The sequence below is a fragment of the Eptatretus burgeri genome, chromosome 2, assembly GCF_056783735.1.
Source record: "Eptatretus burgeri isolate ZD-2024b chromosome 2, Ebu_testis_v1, whole genome shotgun sequence".
NCBI classification, from domain to species: Eukaryota; Metazoa; Chordata; class Myxini; order Myxiniformes; family Myxinidae; genus Eptatretus; species Eptatretus burgeri.
In genome coordinates, this window is record NC_140962.1 from 59080509 (window position 1) to 59101183 (window position 20675).

Below are 20675 nucleotides of genomic sequence, written 5' to 3' on the forward strand. Positions count from 1 at the left end.
GATGGCATTCCCCCTCATTGGGTCTTAGTCGTTCGAGTCATCCTGAATGAAACATTTCCAGTTTGCTGGATTGGCCGTGACGGATGCCAACCACCTGGTTCCCACGATCACCAGACATACCCCCCCTTTTTTCTGTGGGGGTTTGTCAAAGATGTCTGCAACACCAAAGTGGCAAACCTGCAGGATCTTCTTTCTCAGATCACAGCTGGTGGACATAGATGCAAACATGCTGAGCCGAACATGGCAAGAACTCGTGTACTGCCTTTATTACTGTGTGCAACAAACAGAGCGCACATTGAAGTGTACAGATGGAGTGCACAAAACTTTATGAGTTTCTGTATCATATAATCTAGAGGGTATCATTGTATCATTTGTGGTCCTAAATATATTAACAACCAAAGTTGTCCGGGTCTTTTTGGAACACTGTAAGAACAACATATTCTTCCCATTATTGGATTAGTGGAGAAAAAAAATATCTGGAGATGAATAGCAAGCTAAATTGAAGAAGAAATTGAGGTGTAAAATCTGACTAAAAAGCGACAGAGAAATTACATGTAGATCATGACGATCATGATCAAAATGGACATGCACTCGTTAGCTGTTGCATACTAAAAGGTCCGAAAAAATGATATCTACCACGTGCTGTAAGATAAATTTAATTAATCGTGATACTGAGAATTATCAATAATAACAATTAATGGTAGTATACTGCACAGCACTTACTATTCTAGCCCATTATATGTAGCTCGATGGCAGCTGTATGTTTGTCAGGTAGCATCATTCGCTGCGAAGATATGTGCGGTATCTCATCACAGTGAAAATTGAGGCCATCTTAAAGAGCCAGATCACCCCCACAGGTTGTGCTTATACTGGGATTTTTACGACCTCTGGTTGTCATACACACCTCCGGTTGAGTTTGCATGCAAGAAAACTGAACGTGCACTTTCATTCACTATCACTTAGAGCATACACACTGTACCTACAGTGCATATGGAAAGTCTACATCCCCTTTAAAATTTTTCACCTTTTGACTTTTTCTACCTTTATTTACACATCGTAACCCACAACTTCCAAGTGAAAAACAAATTCTACAGATTTCAGAACATTAACTGAAAATACAAAGCTAGAATATCTTGGTTGGACCTTTGGAGAGGGAGGGGGGGTGGATTTTGCAAGTATCGTGCTTTGCACGACGTCTTTTTCTTGTTTATTTGTTACTTACGAAATCTGAAGATTTCGTAAGTATATTGATGACTTCCGTCATTTGTTTGTGTGTTTGTGTTTGTTTGTAGGCACGATAACTCGAGAACGGAAGAAGCTACCAATGTCAAATTACATCACGTGATTCAGGAGGGTGATGGCTAGCGCTGGTTAGATTTTGGTCAAAATCGGTCGAAGGTCAAGGTCACAGTGAGGTCAAACATTCGATTTTTGATGGTTTGGTACAGAATCATCGAAGAAACTTCTGGTTTGCGTTGCTACCTTCTCGAGAGACAGCTTTTATTCGACAAGGTCAGAGGTCAAGTTGACGATTTCGTAAGTACCAGTCTATGACTGCTTGTTTGTCTGTTTGTTTGATTGCTTGTCCACACAGAACATTAGTGTTTTTCTCCACAACCGCTTGTCAGATTGATACTAAATTTTCACCAGAAGTGACTAATTATGTATAATGTTATATTGATAATTATGACGTCATGGGTCATGTGGTGTGGCAGCCATGTTTGAAAAACAGAAACACTTTGGACCTCTGTATCTCTGAAACTGCACCAAGGAAAAAATTGAAACTTGGCACACGGTAAGTACTCCTCATGGGGAATAAGTGTGATTGAAGAAAAATGACATCATAGGTGCCTTCTTTTTGACATCGTAATTACATATGTAAAACGCAACATCTGATCAGTATGAATATTTTTGAGGGTCATGTACGGTTAAAGTGGGCCCCAGAATTTTTTTTGATGATGTCAGATTTGGCAGCCATATTGTTTTATTTTTGTTTTGTTTTTTAACCTTCAAAGATCTTCTCTGAAGTGGCTGAACAGATCAAGGTGAAATTTTACAGGTATTCCCACCTATCCATGAACAACAAAAGGTTCACACATATGATTTCATAGGTCACATGGTTTGGCAGCCATATTGGATTTACCCTAAAACCAATAAAGATCTTCTCCAGAAAGGCTAGACAGTTCGAGGGGAAACTTCACACAAATGTTCCCCAAGCCATACGTGTAAACGTTTGTTTTGGAATAATTGATAGGTCACATGATTTGGCAGCTATATTGGATTGAAGAAAATATTAAATAATGTTTTCTTTGGAACTACTTAATCAATCGATGTAAATCTTCTAAATTATGATCTAGTGGTGATGGGGAATACATGTTTTAAATTTCAACTTGATCAGATGCATAGTCTGACAGACAGAATTATATATTTTTTATCTTGATCTTGTTTTTAATTTTTTTCTTTTTGAATAAGGCTGACTTGGCGGTGCCTGGATGGGTTTGATGGTAGAGGAGTAGCAGCTGAAATGCAAATCCTATCCAGGTTCCTCCTGATGACTTCATCTATTATTTTTTGCTTGTTTGGGTTCCTTCTGTTTACTCCAATGCAGGAATGTTCCTATTTGGTCTTTCATCTGATTTGAATTTAATTTATTTGAAATCCCATTCTGAATTCAATAGAATCTATCTATAATTCCAGCAATCTGTGTGTGTGTGTGTGTGTGTGTGTGTGTGTGTGTGTGTGTGTGTGTGTGTGTGTGTGTGTGTGTGTGTGTGTGTGTGTGTGTCTGTGACCGTTGTTTCTTGACAACCACTGGTCCGATATAATTGAAACTTGCCAGATATATTGCTGGGGACCTGAGGATGTGCCTTTTCAAGGTTTGATATTAATCGGACAAGTGCTTCCCAAGTTATGGCCATTTATTTACCAAACCAATGACAAGACACATTGTTGCGTGGGCGTGGCCGATGGGGAAGGGAAGCTCAGCCGTGTTCCCCATTACGGGTTACAACGTACGGGCTTCCGGATAGTGATGACTTCGTGTATTCTAATAATTTCTCGATTTCTTATGCGCATTTATAGATAAACACAATGCCCCAAGTTATCATCGTTTTCATATTAGATGGTGCATAAATTTTGGTAACATCAGAGTGCTGGTGTGCTCCGAACCAGGAAGTAAATTTTTTTCTCATTTTGTTTTTCCTTGCGACGACATTGTGAAAAGGTAAAATACGTTGGCGCTAATTGAATAATTGGCCATTAAAACCTAAATTGCGAATCATCGTAACTGTGATATGCGAACTTCCGCGCCACGCACGTACGGGCACGCGAGAGCGAAGAAACGGCCTGTGTGGTTGTTGTTTCTTGCTCGTGGTTGGAATATTTATTTATTCTTTTTTTTATGGGCATGTACTAGTAATAATAAATGTCATGGGTCAGGATCAGGTGTCCAATCAAAGTGAAGTTGCATCAAAGCAGGACGTCTTGGTACCTGGTCATCACTGCCAGCAGTTATAAAGTGGCAGTTCTAGTTATGTCTCATTAATTACAAAACACTCCAGTACACAAACGTCATACAAAATACACCACATAAAACTACACAAACACCACACAAAACAAGTCCTGGCAATGATCTGCAATCTCTGATTGTTTCTTTTTCTTGTTATAATTAGGTATCACTTTTGAAAATATAGAATTTAGTAAATTTTGACATACTCTGTCTGTTGTGAGTGTTGAATAGTTTTGCTTAAACAAAAAAACAAAAAACATTTACTCCATCTTCATTCAGTCCTTTTCAACTTTATGTAATTAACATACTTCCAATTGATTTATTTGAAGACCGTTGTGTTGAATATGTTGTGATCTCATTGCCGACATTGGGGCCTCGCCGCTCCAAGTCAAAAGGCCCGAACACTTAGGTTGTGAGGTCACATTTGTCAAGTTCAGCGCTGTGCACAGGTTCAAAGCCACACAGGAGGTTGTGAGTTACCAGAAGCACACCGGCCGAGAGTAATGGCTGCAGAGTTATGCTGCTCGTGGCCTTAGACAATTTTGATGATAGCTGCATTGCAGCATTGAATCACAGGTTTCCCCCACTTGTTTCATGCAAAATATGTGGGATCTCCGATGGCAAGTCAATCAGGTGTAATCTGCGGTAGAAATGTCGTGAACACAAATGTGACCATTTGTTAATGATTAGTTTGTCTCCTGTTCCATCTGGCTCCCCTCATGTCTTCACAGTCTCTTCTAATGCTGCAGTGAAGTCTGATCTCATGGAAATTTCATCTACATCACACTTGCCATGAAAGGATATTTTTCCACTTTCTTTGTAGAATGTGAAGTGCATAAGGCAGATGCGCATGAAAACACAATTTTGAGAATTTCCCAGAAAATCCTATGAATGAAAACAACTTAAAACAAGAAAAAGAGCAATCAGAGAGTGCAGACCCTCACCAGGACTTCTTTTGAGTGGAGTATTTTTTTTATCAGTTTTAGGGTAAATCCAATATGGTTGCCAACCATGTGACCTATGATATCATAATGTGTGAACCTTTTGTTCCTCATGGACAGACGGTCATACGTGTAAAGTTTCTCCTCGATCTATTCAGTTACTTCAGAGAAGGTTTGTGAAGGTTTTTATATTTTTTCATTTTTAAACAATATGGCTGCCGAATAACGTGACCGATGACGTAATTAATTTTTTTTCTGTGGACCATTTTATCCCAAGATGACCCTCAAAAAATTTCATACTGATCAGATGGGGCATTCTACATATGCAATTATGACGTCACAACGAGGTCACCTATGACGTCATAAAAAAATCAAACTCATTCCCCATGAGGAGTACTTGCTATGTGCCAAGTTTCAATTTTTTCCTTGGTGCAGTTTCAGAGATAGAGGTCTAAAGTTTTTCTGTTTTTCCAATATTGCTGCCACACCACGTGACCTATGACATCATAATAATTATTAAAACATTCGACATGAGTATAGTGAATAATAGTGTATATTGAGACATGAGACATGAGTATAGAATAATAGTTTTCACCAATAGTGAAAAGTTAGTCTCAATCCGACAAGTGGTTGCGGAGAAAAACACGGAAGTTCTGTGCGGACAAACAGACAAACAAACGGACCGAAATGCGATACCCTCTCCTTTGGCGAGGTTAACTAGTGTGAGTAGACTCTCGATAACGATCGTATATGTAAGCACAAACAAAAAGTTACAGCAGACAATGCTCCCGGAAGTACATATGGCAAAAATAAATAAATAAAAAATCGCCAATTTTAATATTTTCAAGTATGAACAGCACCACCTGCGTCGGTTATTTGGCTATTTAAGATCGCCTCAATTGACCAAATACAGTACAAATTGGAATCATCAAATTATTTTGTGGAAATTTAGAGGTCTGCCTCATAAAGGCTCCTAAAGACTGTCGATGCCAAAATTATGAGCAGTCAAAGAATATAATGCATTTTAGAAACTTCTTGTACTCTGTTAGTTAAGAAATGTGGTCAGACATTTTCGGGCGTTTGCCTGATAAGGCACTTCTCCCCACCCCTCCTGGCAAAAGGCGGGGTGCATATTTGCTCCCCAGCCTCGCTTTGGCATCCCAGAGCTGGTATGACTAGTGAGGACAAAAACAGCGTGGGTGGATGGTGTGTGTAAATGACGTTACGGAGGAATGAAGGATGAGAAGAGAGTGAAGGGAAGAAAACCAATGTGAATAGGAAAGTCAAGTGCTTGCAAGGAGTTATTTCAGGAGTGTCTGTGGGAGGGAGAGGGGAGGGGGAACGAGGAGTTTTGCTCTTTCTTGCTCTTCCATGCATATAAAAATGATGTGACTACATTATGTGATGTATGACGATGATTCATGCTTATGTTATAATTTGAAAATAAATGTTTGTCAGTTGTACTAACTGTTGTCAAAGTCAAGAGGGAGATTTCTTGTGACGTTGAAGGGAAAAGTCGAATCATGTTGCAGGCAACATTTGTGGGTTAGGATACCATCTTAGTTTAATTTGTTCCATACATGGTAATGATCTGTAAAGGCCTATCAATAGTAGTTAACATGCATTCACAAAGTTATTAAAAATTAGGGATTTAAGTGATGACTGAGTGTTTTGTGATGTTTTCGTACCTTGACTACACGACCAGTGAACTGGCTGTGCGTGGCACTGCTCTCGAAGGTCCGTGTCTGTCCAAGGTCTATTTGACCCTTGCGATATTGAAGGGCAATACGTGCTGTTACCCCAGAGCCAGTGGGACACCGATCTACCTGCAGAAGTAAATATAGCACCAGGTATGAGAGTAAAACAAAAGCGTGGGGAATGAAATGGAGTACACACAAGAGCAGACTATAACATTTTGAAATTTACTACTTAAATGAACTTCAGAGCAACATTTCAAATGAAAAATCGTGCTTAGCACGACACTTGGCGAATTAGTTGACCTTTCCATGTGGTGGTTCAAGCTGTTATGTCATGGAATGTGTGGTGTTTATTTGTTTGTACATTAATAAAATGATGCGACGTCACAAATAACAATTATCAGGCGTGCATTGTCATGGTAACAGCAGCAGATTGAAAATTTTCACAACTCATTTAAAGCCACCATGTGACATTCAACAACTTATCATTGGTGCTTGTTGCCTTCATTCTGATCGTAGAAAATATTTGAAAATACCAAGGAACATTGCTTTTCAACCAGCTTTACGATCCCGTTATCAGGTTTGAAATATGTTGTAAAACAAAAATATGTACTTTATATGTGTTTTTCATGTTTTGGGTGACCCTGACCTTGACCTTGGGTCAATTTCGATCAAACTTTGTACACATGTTAACATTAAGGCCCAGTCACACCTTGACGACCTTCATACCCACTGAACAAGTTATACGTTGATGAGCCAGAATACAAGTTTTACCTTGGAGACTCACAAATTTTGAAAAAATCAGTAAATGAGTTCTGCCTTGATGGTTTAAATAACTACCTTGGAGACTCAGGAAAAGGGTTCTGCCAAGATGGTTCTAAATATGGGAACTACCTTGGAGACTCACAAATTTTGAAAAAATCAGTAAATGAGTTCTGCCTTGATGGTTTAAATAACTACCTTGGAGACTTGGAAAGTTGGGTTTATTTTGAAGACTTGAAATGCTACCACTCTTTGGGATTTAAACCTATCAAGAAAGTTCTTACTCCCTCTTTCTATGTCATCAAACCTGAAAGCCTTAAAAGACAGAATTGGAAGAAGAGAAAAAAAAAAAAAACATAAAATATATATATATATATATAGGTGGAAATCTCATTTTGAAAAAGACATTGTGTTGGGTGAGGATTGAGTTGGGGTTGAGATTTTGAATGTGAGGGTTGGGGTTGAGATTTTGAATGTGAGGGTTGGGACACACACACACACACACACATACACATCAACAAACAAAAGTTAAGCCTTGACTATTCAGTTGAGGATTCTGTGTTTGGGGTTCACAGATCTAAGAACGTCCACCCCTTGACACACATTATATACTGTTATACACCTCGGACTTGGCCCTCGAGTGTCCACAACGGTGTATAGTAGGAGGGAGTGAAGTGCCAACCTATTGCTCCCATTGCACACACACACACACACACACACACACACACACACACACACACACACAAACAAAAGTTAAACCTTGACTATTCAGTTGAGGATTCTGTGTTTGGGGTTCACAGATCTAAGAACGTCCCCCTTGACACACATTATATACTGTAATACACCTCGGACTTGTCCCTCTAGTGTCCACAAAGGTGTATTATCTGCTTAGTTTTGTCTTTTGTAATTCCTGTGAATAAAATGAACCTAAAATCTCTTCCCCTTCCAAATCATATATTTTATAAGTCCAAGGAACCGTATCTATTACATCAACAATTTTAAAAAGTTCTTTCGTCCATCGTTCAGTAAAACCCTTTTCAAAATGAGATTTCCACCTATATATTCTTACGATATCACCAACTTTGAACTTAGGTTTTCTGACATTAATCTCTTTTTCATATTTTAATTTTGTAAATGTTTCTGATGGTTTCATATTTGTTGACGTGTGAATCGTGTCATTATACTTATCCACAATATCCTGAATAAAAGATGACCATTGTTGTGAACCGAGTTGTGTGAATTTTTTATATAGTCTCTCTTTTAAGGTACGATTAAAACGTTCAACAACAACTGCCTTCCCTTCATTAAAGGTACTGTATAATGTAATACTGTTATTTTTTAGAAAATTCATAAATGTCTTGTTATAAAACTCTCTACCCTCATCAGTCCACAATTTTTTAGGTTTTCTCTTACTTTTATTAAATATCTGTTGAAAAGCTAACATAAGAGTATTACCTGTTTTGTTTTTTAAAGGGACAACCCACGCATATCTACTCCTCAAATCAATAACGGTTAAAGCATACTTGTACCCCTTATCATTATTGAGTTCAATCAAATCAGCAGACCAGATATAATCAACTTCCTTGGAATAAACTTTCCTTCTCTGAAACTTTGTGAATATTGGTTTATGTAATTCATCAGCTAATTGCTCTTCAGTCTTAATGGCATCATTAGAGCCTATAAGTTTTTTGAATTTCCAAGTCCAAGTTTCAATTTAGCACTAATCATCTTCTTCACGATGAACCTATCAACTTTTTCTCTCAAGGTTGGATTTTGTATCAGAGACAAATTATACAACATTTCTCTATCGGCTTCATGCTTTTCTTCCAACGTTGTGGTATTCCCATAATCAATATCGTGTCTCATGCACACTTCATCAACTCTATTGATTGGTTTACTCCAGGATTTAGGATTGTCTGCCTCATCTAATCTTTTATCCAAGTTTGTGCCTGGACCACAGAAAGAATACCCTGGAAGATGTAATTCCCCTGGTATTCCAGTAGTTGTAAATTTACTTCCTGATAAAAACTTTTGTATATCTCCTCCGAGTTTGTGTTTGGAGATAAATTGATTTTTTTTGAACCACACACCGAACATATACCTTTTTGTATAACCCTGTTATTTTTACTTTTAATATATGAAATATTTTTAGTATTAGTTTTCTTTTTACATTTGAGACAATAACTCATTTATTTATGTGAAAAAGTCCTGCAGAGTGCAAAAACCTTTTTAGTTTCCAACATGCACATTTGAATCTTAATTTTTAAAACATAAAGAATCCTAAGAAATGCCTTCACTCTCTCCTCCATTTATTTAAGAAAAAACTTGAATTAAAATGAATAGCTTGACGATGTCAATAGTCTTGAAGAAAATATTGCAAATAGACTTGTTAATTCTTTGTTTTCCTCCTCGGTGGGTTGAGTTATTTTCTGTAATACCACCAATCTTTTTTGAATCTCACTGGTTTCCATATTTTGATATTTATTTTGTCTCGCTCTTTCCTCCCTCTCCTCCCTCTCTCTCTTCTCTTTTTCCTCCTTCTCTTTCTTCTCCCTCTCTCTTCTCTCTTTCCTCCCTCTCTCTATTCTCTCTTTCCTCCTTCTCTCTTCTCTCTTTCCTCCTTCTCTTTCTTCTCCCTCTCCTCCTTCTCCTTTTCCTCCTCTTCCCTCTCTTCTTCAACTCCTTCCTCATCCCTTACTATCCTTGAATTGTTTACACCCCATAGAATATTATACATATATTCATCAGGATTTCTTGTTATTCCTGTATCCAAAATAATTTTTTTACAACAGGAAACCAATAAAATTTCTTTTGAATTTCTAAAAGAGCCTTACCTTTTCTTAACTTTATAATTTTTTCATTATTTAACATTCTAATTAAATCTAAAGTTGTCGGTTTATCAACATCAGCATAATGCCAATCTTTTATTGAAAATACCTCATTCTTATGTTGTAGAACATATTTATTAAAATACCGAATACCCTTTTCTTGAAGGTATGCTTGGACACAGAAATGATAATTTTCTTGAAGCCTTCTTGCTGTCATTTATGTATTAGAAATATATGTTAGAATAATATTATGGCACGAAACACCTCCCCATCTTCCCAGAGTTAAATCATTTTGTATTTCCTTACTTATTATATATAATCCTGTTTTTTCTGTTTTCATGAGATAAACAAGGGCAAAACCATTATTATATTTACCCTTATTAAATTCTTTTATTTGTTGTTTACTAATCGTAGCCCCACAAAACTCATTCTCAATACCAAGTGGATAATATTCTTCCTTACGAGACTGATTTAATTGTTCCAGGTCTTCAAGGTTAATTTTAAATGACCAATTATACCCTAAATCATTCATATCATACCCCCATTGTTCTATTCTCATGCAAACGATACGCCCTTCTTTATAAAAATTTATTTTAATTCGAACTGTGAATTCTGTATGACCTGGAGATAATATCAACACTTCTGTATCTTTGGAATACACAGCCGTTTTATTTAAGGATATATATTGTGATAAATCGCTTAATCTCATCAAGTCATTCGCGTCAGTCGGGCTTGGATAATTTTTTAATTTATAAGCATTTTTCATGTTAATATTTTTGGTTATATTATATTTATGTCGTTCAGCCTGTGCCTTTGTGTAATAATTTGATAAATCAATATCCAGTTCTTGAGATACACCAAAGATAGAACCATCTTTACCAACATAAGTCATTTATATTAGATTAAAAATAATATCATAAAATTTTTTATTTTTGTTGAGTTGAAATAACACAAAGACATAATTGACCACAACACTTGGAATTTAATTCTTGGACTTGAAATGTTTGATAAACACCATTCTGTAAGAATTTTATAACTTCAACAGGTGGTGGAAGACCAAAACTATCAAAATAATATTTGTCTTGACTATTAAAAATACAAACCCAATGAGAACCGTTCCCATTATTATCTTCTAAGTTCATGATAATATTCTTTGTATGTTTCGGCACATTTGTTAATTCATCTCTCATACAAATAACCACATTATGAATTTTTAATTTCTTACAATATTTGGCAAGTTGTAAATTTGATGTTGTATTCTTTCCAAATTCTTTCAACCACTCATCAATGCTCATTTATTTATTAGAAAGATATAATCCATTACCTCTTTTCGTTAATTTTACACCTGCTTGTGCTATAGAAGAAAGCATATCTCCAACTAACAATCTCGCTTTATCAGGCAGACCTTCAAGTTTTTCAGCAAAATCTACAATTACACCACTTCCACTAATTTGTTTCTCCAACTCTTTGTTATGTCTTTCCAATTCTTTTTGAGCCTGGAGTTGAGCCTTCCTTTCGTTGGCAGTTTTCACCGCTGTTGAAATACCACCCGTCAATGCTCCAACCGCACTTAAACCAGCAAATAAAGGAATTAGAAATGGGAGAAATCCTCCACTCGTCTCTCTTATTGAATATTTTTTCAACATTGGTTTTGTCATTTTAATTTTAAGTGAGCCAGTGTCATTCAAGATTTTAACCTGTTCTCTTGTGAGCAAAACATCAATTCTTACTGCTCCTTTTCTCTGAATTGTATTAACGTTAATCGTACAAGGCTTTTGATTTTGAACACCAGATGATAGTTTATGAAGATTGATTTGATTAACATATACCCCAGTTGGTACTTTACCACTCATTTATTTAACAAAAAATTATGTGAGACTAATCATCACACCATTATCTGTATTAATCTGCAATTCTGTTTCTTCCAAAAGCAAACAATATGTATCAACTTCTTCACTCTCTCCTCTTTCAATGTATAGGGAAGTATCCACTCGATTAGACTTTATAGTTTCCTTTTGAGTGCTCAGGTCAAACGCATAGATTGTATACAAACTTTTAAATGCTGTCATATCCAAAATAGGTTCTTTATTTCCATTACTTTCACACACCTTTTGGTAAGACTTGTATGCTTCAGCAAAATCATTTTTTCCCAATTAATTTCCAATCTATCTCGTGGATAAAATGTTCCATCTAGAGAAACGCGAAGTTGTTTCACCTTAGCATTATCACTCAATGCATTATTCTTATCAGTCGCAGTATCACCATCTGGCTTTTTAAAAATCATCCACAGATATCGTGGCTTTCCTTCCAGAACACCCAAATTCCACGTGTAAGTAGTTTGGTTGAGTTTAACGTGTTGACATCTTCTTTTGAGGTATGATACACTGAGTGGTTTCTTTGAGTTAAGTCTTCGATTCAACATCTCTTCTGTTTTAAGATTAGGAGTATATTCACTGATACACCAACTCATCTCCTCAATTACAAATTTATTCTGTTCACCAAAAGCACTACCAACACCAAAAAGCAATCTATTTTCATTATCATTCCTTTGTAGTTGAAATCTAATTTTAAGACCATACAGAACTTTATCATAATCACAAAATCCAAATATACCTTGAAGAGGAACTGCCACAGTAAAACTATTTTCTGCTTTTGTATCATCATTATACATTCCTTTCCTTTGAATATATCCAGGGTCTGTGTTTGTTCCCGTTGACATATCAGGAATAAAACCTTCGACAGACCCCTTTCCCATTCTATCACTGAATGTATAGAGTGTAAATTTCATCATTTCAGATACAGCAGAGACATAATCAACCGCTTCAACTTCTTGTGTTCCAATATACAATCGCACACTATCAAACATTTTCCAGAAGAAATCATTTACAAGTGTAGCGTTTGTGTTATTCCCAGCCTTAGTGAATTTAAATTTACACAACAAGAAACTTTCGGAGAGATTCAAATAGGTTTGTTGATTATTTATTTCAAAACTTTTTGTACCATTTGTATTCCAGTCTGTTCCAGTTATTGCATTTACCTTGAAGTAATCTTCTTTTTTAGTGGAGTTTGAGATAATAATAGTATCATCCAAATCATAGATACTATCAATTGCTTCCATACTTGTATTTATTTAGGAAAAAAGATGTTAAAACTTTTGAAACACTGATCCAAGTATTTGAATTATTTTCTGTCGTTCTTGGGGGGACAACTGAGTTTTACCTTTCTTAATTTCTTTTATTGCTTGTAATTTATGAGATTCCTTCTGAGCATCTTTCATACTCTTTACAGCACCTGCTACATTTCCCACAGCAGAAGCAGTTGAACCAATTAGGTCTTTATGTTTAAGAATAGTTGAACCAATACCCATGAGAGTATCAATTATCCCATCTCCTCTAAATTGATGTCCGACACCCCTTTGTCTCTTAGGTTTATAGTATCCTCTACCAAGATACATACCTTCACCCTTGTAGTACGGGGAAAGGAACATCCCATCCCCTGTAATTATTTTATATTTTCCCAACTCGTGTTTCCTGACAATAACCATCGTATTTATTTATTGGAAAACTTCACGTAGGTGAATTCTGATGGATGTAACTTCTCCATTAAAAGAAATCACACGATTATCTTGGTCGGTTATCCTAAAATTTACTCTGTGTATGGTTTTTCCTGACACAGGTAGATAAACCAAATTTTTAGGTTCCATATTGAATTTATAACCAATTGGGGTTGAGTATGCGCTGAATGAAAATATTGTATTTGTTTTTTTCCATCATTATAAGCACCATCAATCAAATCACAGTGAATTAACACCGAATTTATTCCTGAGGATATTTGAATGACATTATCACTGTAAAACGTCCCATTAGTTTCAATCTTTTTTGAGGAGAAACCCAATAACTCTCTAAATGAATTATCAATTGTGAAATCAACCTTGTAGTTATTTTTAACTTTAATCGTTGATTTTGAAGTATGTTTTTGAATGTTTATAACAATATTTTTTGGTTCATCACCCTGTTCTTTCATAAGACGAGCAATTTCGGAAGATATTTGAGAAATCTCGTATGCTCCGGGTGAGACTGTTATCGTTTTGTATCCACTTCCTGGATTATAACTAAACTTGTCATTTTTCTCGGTTATATTAAATAAGGTATTATAAGTTTCCATGGACAATAAAGATGCCTCATATTCTTTTGTTGTGTCAAGTTGTAGTGGGTATGGGAATGAAGATGTGTGGTCGCTTGTTGTGAAATTAAAACTCAGGATTGTGCTTCTCATCTTATTTAATATGAGATAAAATGCCTTTATATTGAGATTTATTAATTATTTTCATGTTCATCAACTGGTCTAAAATGGCTGATGCTTCATTAAAACAATTGTTATTTCCAGCCTTCTTACTGCCTAACAACAATAACAGTCTATTAACTAATTGCGATGGGTCATTTGGAAGAAAACTAATACCTGAACCAAGGATACTTAAAGCCTGAATAATGTGTTTCTCCTTCTCATTCTTCCTACTTTTACCAGAAAGAATAACCTTATAATTTAGAGTGTTCAGCAAATCAATATATATACTCTATCATCATTATTTTCCATATCCAATGGTTTATCAATATACTTTGATTCATCCCTCACAGTTGAACCTTGTCTTCCATCTTTTGTGAGAAGAAACATTAATCTTGGAGTTAGTTTAACAGGGGGTTGAGCAGAACTTAAGAACCTTAATTCATCATTAAATATCAATACCTTTTCTTGAACAAGATGAAATATTGCTGGTTGTTCTGTTGGAATGAGTCCTGCTTTGGTTTTTGAATCCGCTGAATATTCATTGTTTTGAACAGCATTCACAATATAATCAGGGGGTTGATTAATCTCTTCCAGTTGTTGAAATAAACCTTCATCATATTCTCATTCTCCAATATGCTCTAATTCTTCCTCCGTCATTTGACTGAAATCTTTTAACATTTGGAGCTTTCTGGGAGTATATTCTACTGTGGGAACTGTGGAAACATCTTTCATTTTTTCTTGGGAAGTTTTTAAAAGTGGTTCAAAAAATTTCTCTTGTTTTCTTTCAAATACTTCTTCGCCCGTTAGTTTCTGTCTGCGTTTCTTATTTATGTCTTCCTGCTGTTTTACAACTTTTGAAACCAACTCTTGATGTTCTTTAAATCTTCTTGCTCTTTCTTTTGTATCCATTTATTTATTGTAAAATATCATTTAATGAATTGTAAAGATTAACAGGGAAATTTTCCTTTTCTTCATCATTCAAGTAGATGTGTTCAAATAAATCCTTTTCTTTAAATATTTCATCAAATTCTTTATTAACATTAATGCGAGTTGTAATTTCTTCTTCACTAATCCTTGCATCTCTGCTTTTCATACGTTTGCGTTGAGTTTCTTCATCAACATCAAAACCGAATGATAAAATCTTCACCCCGCTCAGATATTTAATAATTTGTCTCGTTCCTTCTGGATTAGTTTCTAATATCCCAACACCACCAGATTTTAGTTTCCTTAACTCACTCTTACAATGTGAATATTTTGTTGTACCAAGAGAAACCTCCTCAAATATTTGTCCTTCATTCCTCAATCGCATATGTTCCTCCACTGAAATATAGTGATAATCTTCACCTTTTACTTCTCCAGGTCTTATTGCTCTAGTTGTTGTTGATACAATGCGTATCACGGGGTGTTTTTTAAGTAAATTTACAATATTCTCATTTGCACTACACAAGAACCTTGATTTATGAAAGTTTTTTCCAGAAGCAGATTTACCCACAAGATTTATAATAATAGTTGTCATTTATATATGTAATTGTTTATAAAACAAAAAATATATCCCTTAATATCTCATCTTGTTTCACAACAATATATTTATATTTTTCAGTCGTGTGCTTCATGTAATCCTCAAATTTCTTTTTACTACATAATGTAGAACAATTATCCCTCCAAAAATTATTGATATCTATTGAATTTAACTTGAATAAAATAAAAGTATTAGCATTGTTTCTGATGGAACGACGAGGAAGTTGAAAGTACGATTGACTAAGATAAATACAATTACAAGAAGAATGTCTCCCTCTTGTGTAGTAGCTGTCCATTACCGTTTGGTTTCTCTCATTAACACAATCATCAAAGATAACGAGGTTCTTTTTTGATTTATCCAAATCTTGGGGAGACGGTATATCATCCGTATTATCACTAAGAATACAAGTTATAGGATTTGATTTCTTTTTACATCTCTGTGTATCACAAAATAGTTGAATTATATCTTCAATGTTATAATCATTACGGTTTTTTTGACGTTTAAATAAACCGATTATATCTTCTTTTTGAAGACCAGCATTAAAACCTTGTGAGAGTAGTTGATACTCTGGTTGAAAACTCGACTTTGTGAAAATTATTAAATTATCATAATCTAAAAAGTTGGGAGTGAGGAGCATTTTTAAAAGTAAGCAGGTTTTTCCACATCCACTTGAACCAACTATGAGACATCTTAATGAATTTGAGAGATTTTTATGGTTGTTAAATTTTATCTTATTTTCCCAAATAGGTAAAAAATCATTCATTTATATATTTAGAAAACAAGTTATTTAATTTATTATTGGCTTTTTTAGAAACTCTATATTTTATCCTAAGTTCAGGTTTAATTTCAAGATAATCCATTATTTTATTTATACAATATGTTGTGTTGATATTTCCCTGAAAATTACATCCATGAATAATATATAACAACAATCCTTTGAACATTTCTCTTATACGTTCAGTTTCTTCCCTTGTAAGGAAAGGTGTGTTATCACCCTCATACTTTACATTCATTTCTCTAATCAATCTTGTAAAGTAATTCATTTTTGGTGTAAATCTAAAAGAATTATTTTCCTTTTTATATTTTTTATTATCATTAATTAGAAGATAATCACAGAATATACATTGTTTATAGGCTTTTGACTCTGTGTTTAATCCCCCTCTTTCACACGCAGGACAATTCTCAAATTTGTCATATGAAGAATCAGGAAAGTCTAGCATATTTATAAAGTAAAACTTTACTTAAACTGAAATTCATCTATACTTTCAGTTGTATATTACCATCGATATCGATATACTTTTTTTCATTATCAGATTCAACGACAACATTTTTTATATTAAAGGTAATTTTAAAATTATCGTTAACTACTATTGAACAAAATGTCATTTCACCTGATATATTAACATCCTTTATTTCATCAGGATTTACATCATTAGGGTTGTTGAAAAAAATACAAATTTCTCCTTGCATATTACAGATGGTCTTATCTTTTCTTTCTAAAGCTTCATCCATAAGGTTTTTGTTCTTTGATACTTTTTCTTGTTTCATTGCTTTTTCTAGTTTTGAATATATTACTAGAAGGAGAGGAGAAACTTTTGTTGGAGATACTTTAATTGATGTTCTACCAGGTATACTAAAAGCCCTTCCACTGAAGGAAATTGAAGAACTCATATTATTTACCATAATAGTTTTTATCCAATAGTTGTTATATTTATCTTTGTTCAATTTTACATCCTTGACATATTTCTCAGTATCTTTAACAGATGGAGAGATTGATTGAAACTTGTCTTTTGTGTCTTGAAACATTGTATTTATTAAGTGAAAAAGTTGGAGGATAAAATGTTTTTAAGCACAGATTCACCTATAAATTAAACGAAATTTTCATCAAGAAAATTTTAGTTTAAGCAAAGTTTTATTCTATAAATATGGTGAATACAACGTACTGCGATGTTTGTAATCACGAATATAAACATTATAGAAAACACCTCCGAACCAACAAACACACATTTAATCTATTTCATCAAATATCTCCTCTTGAGTTGGAAAGAAAACATTGTGATATCTGTTCAAAGGATGTTTTGAAGAGTAGTTATAATAAACATCTTCAATCACAAAAACACAAGAAAAATGAGTTTAAAGTAAAGGGAGACAATTATATTGAAAACACTGATGGGGCATTTAAAGGGCATATAAAAATAAGGATTTTTCAATTTGGAGAACCCGGTCCATCATCAATAGCTGAATCAATTGAAATAGTGAAACCCGATGTTGAAAAATTTATTAAAAAGACATTAAAAGAAATGAAAACTTTAAAGTTTTATATGGGAGTGAAAATGAATATGAAAAGACAAGATGAAGAACATACTCCTTATATGAGAACAGGTCTTCATTTTATAACATCATTTCAAGATTTTTTGAATAGTGGGGTTTATGAAGAACTATCAAGACAAGAGGAGGATGTTGATAATACAGTGGTAGGAAGTGGATTCAATATTTAAAAAAATCATCTTTTTCGATATACACATTCTAAAATCAAACCCTCTTAAAGCTTCTTCTTATATTGAATTACCAAAAGAAATAAAACTAAAGAAGGCAGTTGTTAATATTAAGAACAATGATAATAAATGTTTTCTCTGGTCTGTTCTTGCTCACTTTCATCCACCAAAATGTAATTCAGAAAGAGTAAAACGATATATGAAATATGAGAATACCTTGGACATTAAAGATTTTAAATTCCCAATGCCACTAACAGATATTCCTAAATTTGAGAAAAAGAATAATCTTTCTATTAATGTATATGGATTAACGGATACAAACAAAGTTCAAATATTAAAAATTTCAAACAACTATAAAAATGAAGAAACACACATTGACCTTTTATATTTTAGTGTTGGAAAGAATTCACATTACACATACATCAATAATTTATCAAGATTAATCTCTTCTCAGGTATTCAGAACAGCAAACAAAATATATCCTTGTAAGCGATGTCTTAATTCATTTCATACAAAAGAACAATTAGAACAACATTCAAAATATTGTAGTAATCATAAATCAGCTGTAATTACAATGCCTAAACCTGGTGAAAAGATTTCTTTTGAAGATTATAATAAATCTATCATGCACCCATTTGTGATATACGCTGATTTTGAATGTATCCTTAAAAAGATAAATACTGCTTCTCCTAATCCAAAAGAACCATATACAAATAAATATCAAAAACATATTCCTTGTGGTTTCTGTTATTATATCAAATCATCTGTTGGAGAAAAGTATAACAAACTTGAACATTATCGTGGAAAAAATGCTTCACAAGAGTTTGTAAAACAATTAGAAAAGGATTGTATAAGACTCACTAAATTAATGAAAGAAACAAATGAACCGATGAAATTAACCAAAGAAGAAAAATTAGAATTTAGAATGAACAATATCTGTCATATTTGTGAGGGGGAAATTAAGGAGTCTAAAGTTAGAGACCATTGTCATCTTACTGGTAAATATAGAGGTCCCGCTCATTCCTGTTGTAATCTTAATTATAAATTACCTTCTTTTATTCCAGTCTTTCTTCACAACAGCGTCAACTATGATACACATCTATTTATAAATGAACTTTCAAAAACACCAGGGAATATTTCTGCTATAACAAACACAAGTCAAAAGTATATTTCATTTTCAAAAATGATATTCACAAAACCTTTAACTCGTATTAGGTTTCTAGATTCTTACAAGTTTATGGGAACACCACTAGCCTACCTCGCATCAAATCTAAGCTCCACGGACTCTTTTCCAAATCTTAATTCATTCTTTCCAAAAGAGGAAATTCTCACTAAAGAGGAAATTCAGATTAAAGAGAGAATTCAAAGAAAAGAGGAAACTCTAATTAATGAAGAAATTCTAACTGAAGATGAAATTCTAATTATAAAGAAAATTCGAACAATGAATGAAATTCTAACTAAAGAGGAAATTCAGATTAAAGATGAAATTCTGATTAAAGAAGGAATTCTTACGAGAGAGGAAATTCAAACAAGGAATGAAATTCAAAGTAAAGAGAAAATTCTTACAAGTAAGGGAATTTATCCTTATGATTATATGGATTCATTTATGAGATTTAAAGAAACACAACTTCCTTCAAAAGAAAGTTTCTATAATAACCTTTATGAAGAAGAGATAAGTGATAAGGAATATAAACACGCACAAGAAATATGGAAAATATTTAAGATAAAGAACCTTGGAAAATATCATGATTTATATCTAAAAACATGTTTTATTGTTAGCTGATGTGTTTGAGGCTTTTAGAACACTCTGTCATAATAAAAATTGTTATGGATTAGATCCTGCCCACTATTTCACAGCTCCTGGTGTAGCTTGGAGTGCAATGTTGAAAATGACAAAACAAGATATAGATTTAATCAGTGATGTTGATATGCTTTTGATGATTGAGAAGTCCAAGAGAGGTGGAATATCACAAGTATGTTCAAAAAGATATGCGAAAGCAAATAATAAATATCTCCCAAATTATGATAGTGAAAAAGATAGTAATTATTTGATGTATTTTGATGCTAATAATTTGTATGGATGGGCAATGTCTCAATCTCTGCGTTATGGTAAATTAGAGTGGGTGGAAGAAAAGGATTATGAAAAGGCTTTGATGAATATTGTTATTTCTTCTCAAGAGGAATTGAATGACGAAGAAGAAGGTTATTATTTTGAAGTTGATTTGAGGTACCCGAGTGTTCTTCATAATAAGCATAAAGACCTTCCTTTTGCATGTGAGAAAGAAACCCCAAAGAAAGAATGGTTCAGTGATTATCATAAAAGTTTTAATATTAAAGGCAAATCAATAGAAAAGTTAATAACAACATTCTATGATAAAGAGGGATATGTTTTGCATCAGAGAAGCTTAAAACAGTTTTTGAGAGAAGGATTGAGAGTAGCTAAAATTCATAGAGTTTTAAAATTTAAACAAAGTCCTTGGGTGAAAAAGTATATTCAATTCAATACAGATATGAGAGCAAATACAAAAGTAAAATTTGAAGGGGACTTTTATAAATTAATGAATAATGCTGTATTTGGAAAGACTATGGAAAATGTTAGAAACAGGCAAAACATTAGATTCGCAACATCTTGGAAAGAAGC

At 33.9% G+C, this 20675-nt stretch overlaps 1 protein-coding gene across 1 annotated transcript in view; it reads right to left on the minus strand.

The window, feature by feature from the left end:
* L3HYPDH (trans-L-3-hydroxyproline dehydratase) overlaps positions 1–20675 on the minus strand; it is a 171372-nt gene that overhangs the window by 12862 nt on the left and 137835 nt on the right. The window contains exon 4 of the mRNA XM_085869479.1: positions 6138–6275. Coding sequence (XP_085725605.1) covers positions 6138–6275 — 138 coding nt within the window. The remainder of the gene's footprint in view (positions 1–6137; positions 6276–20675) is intronic.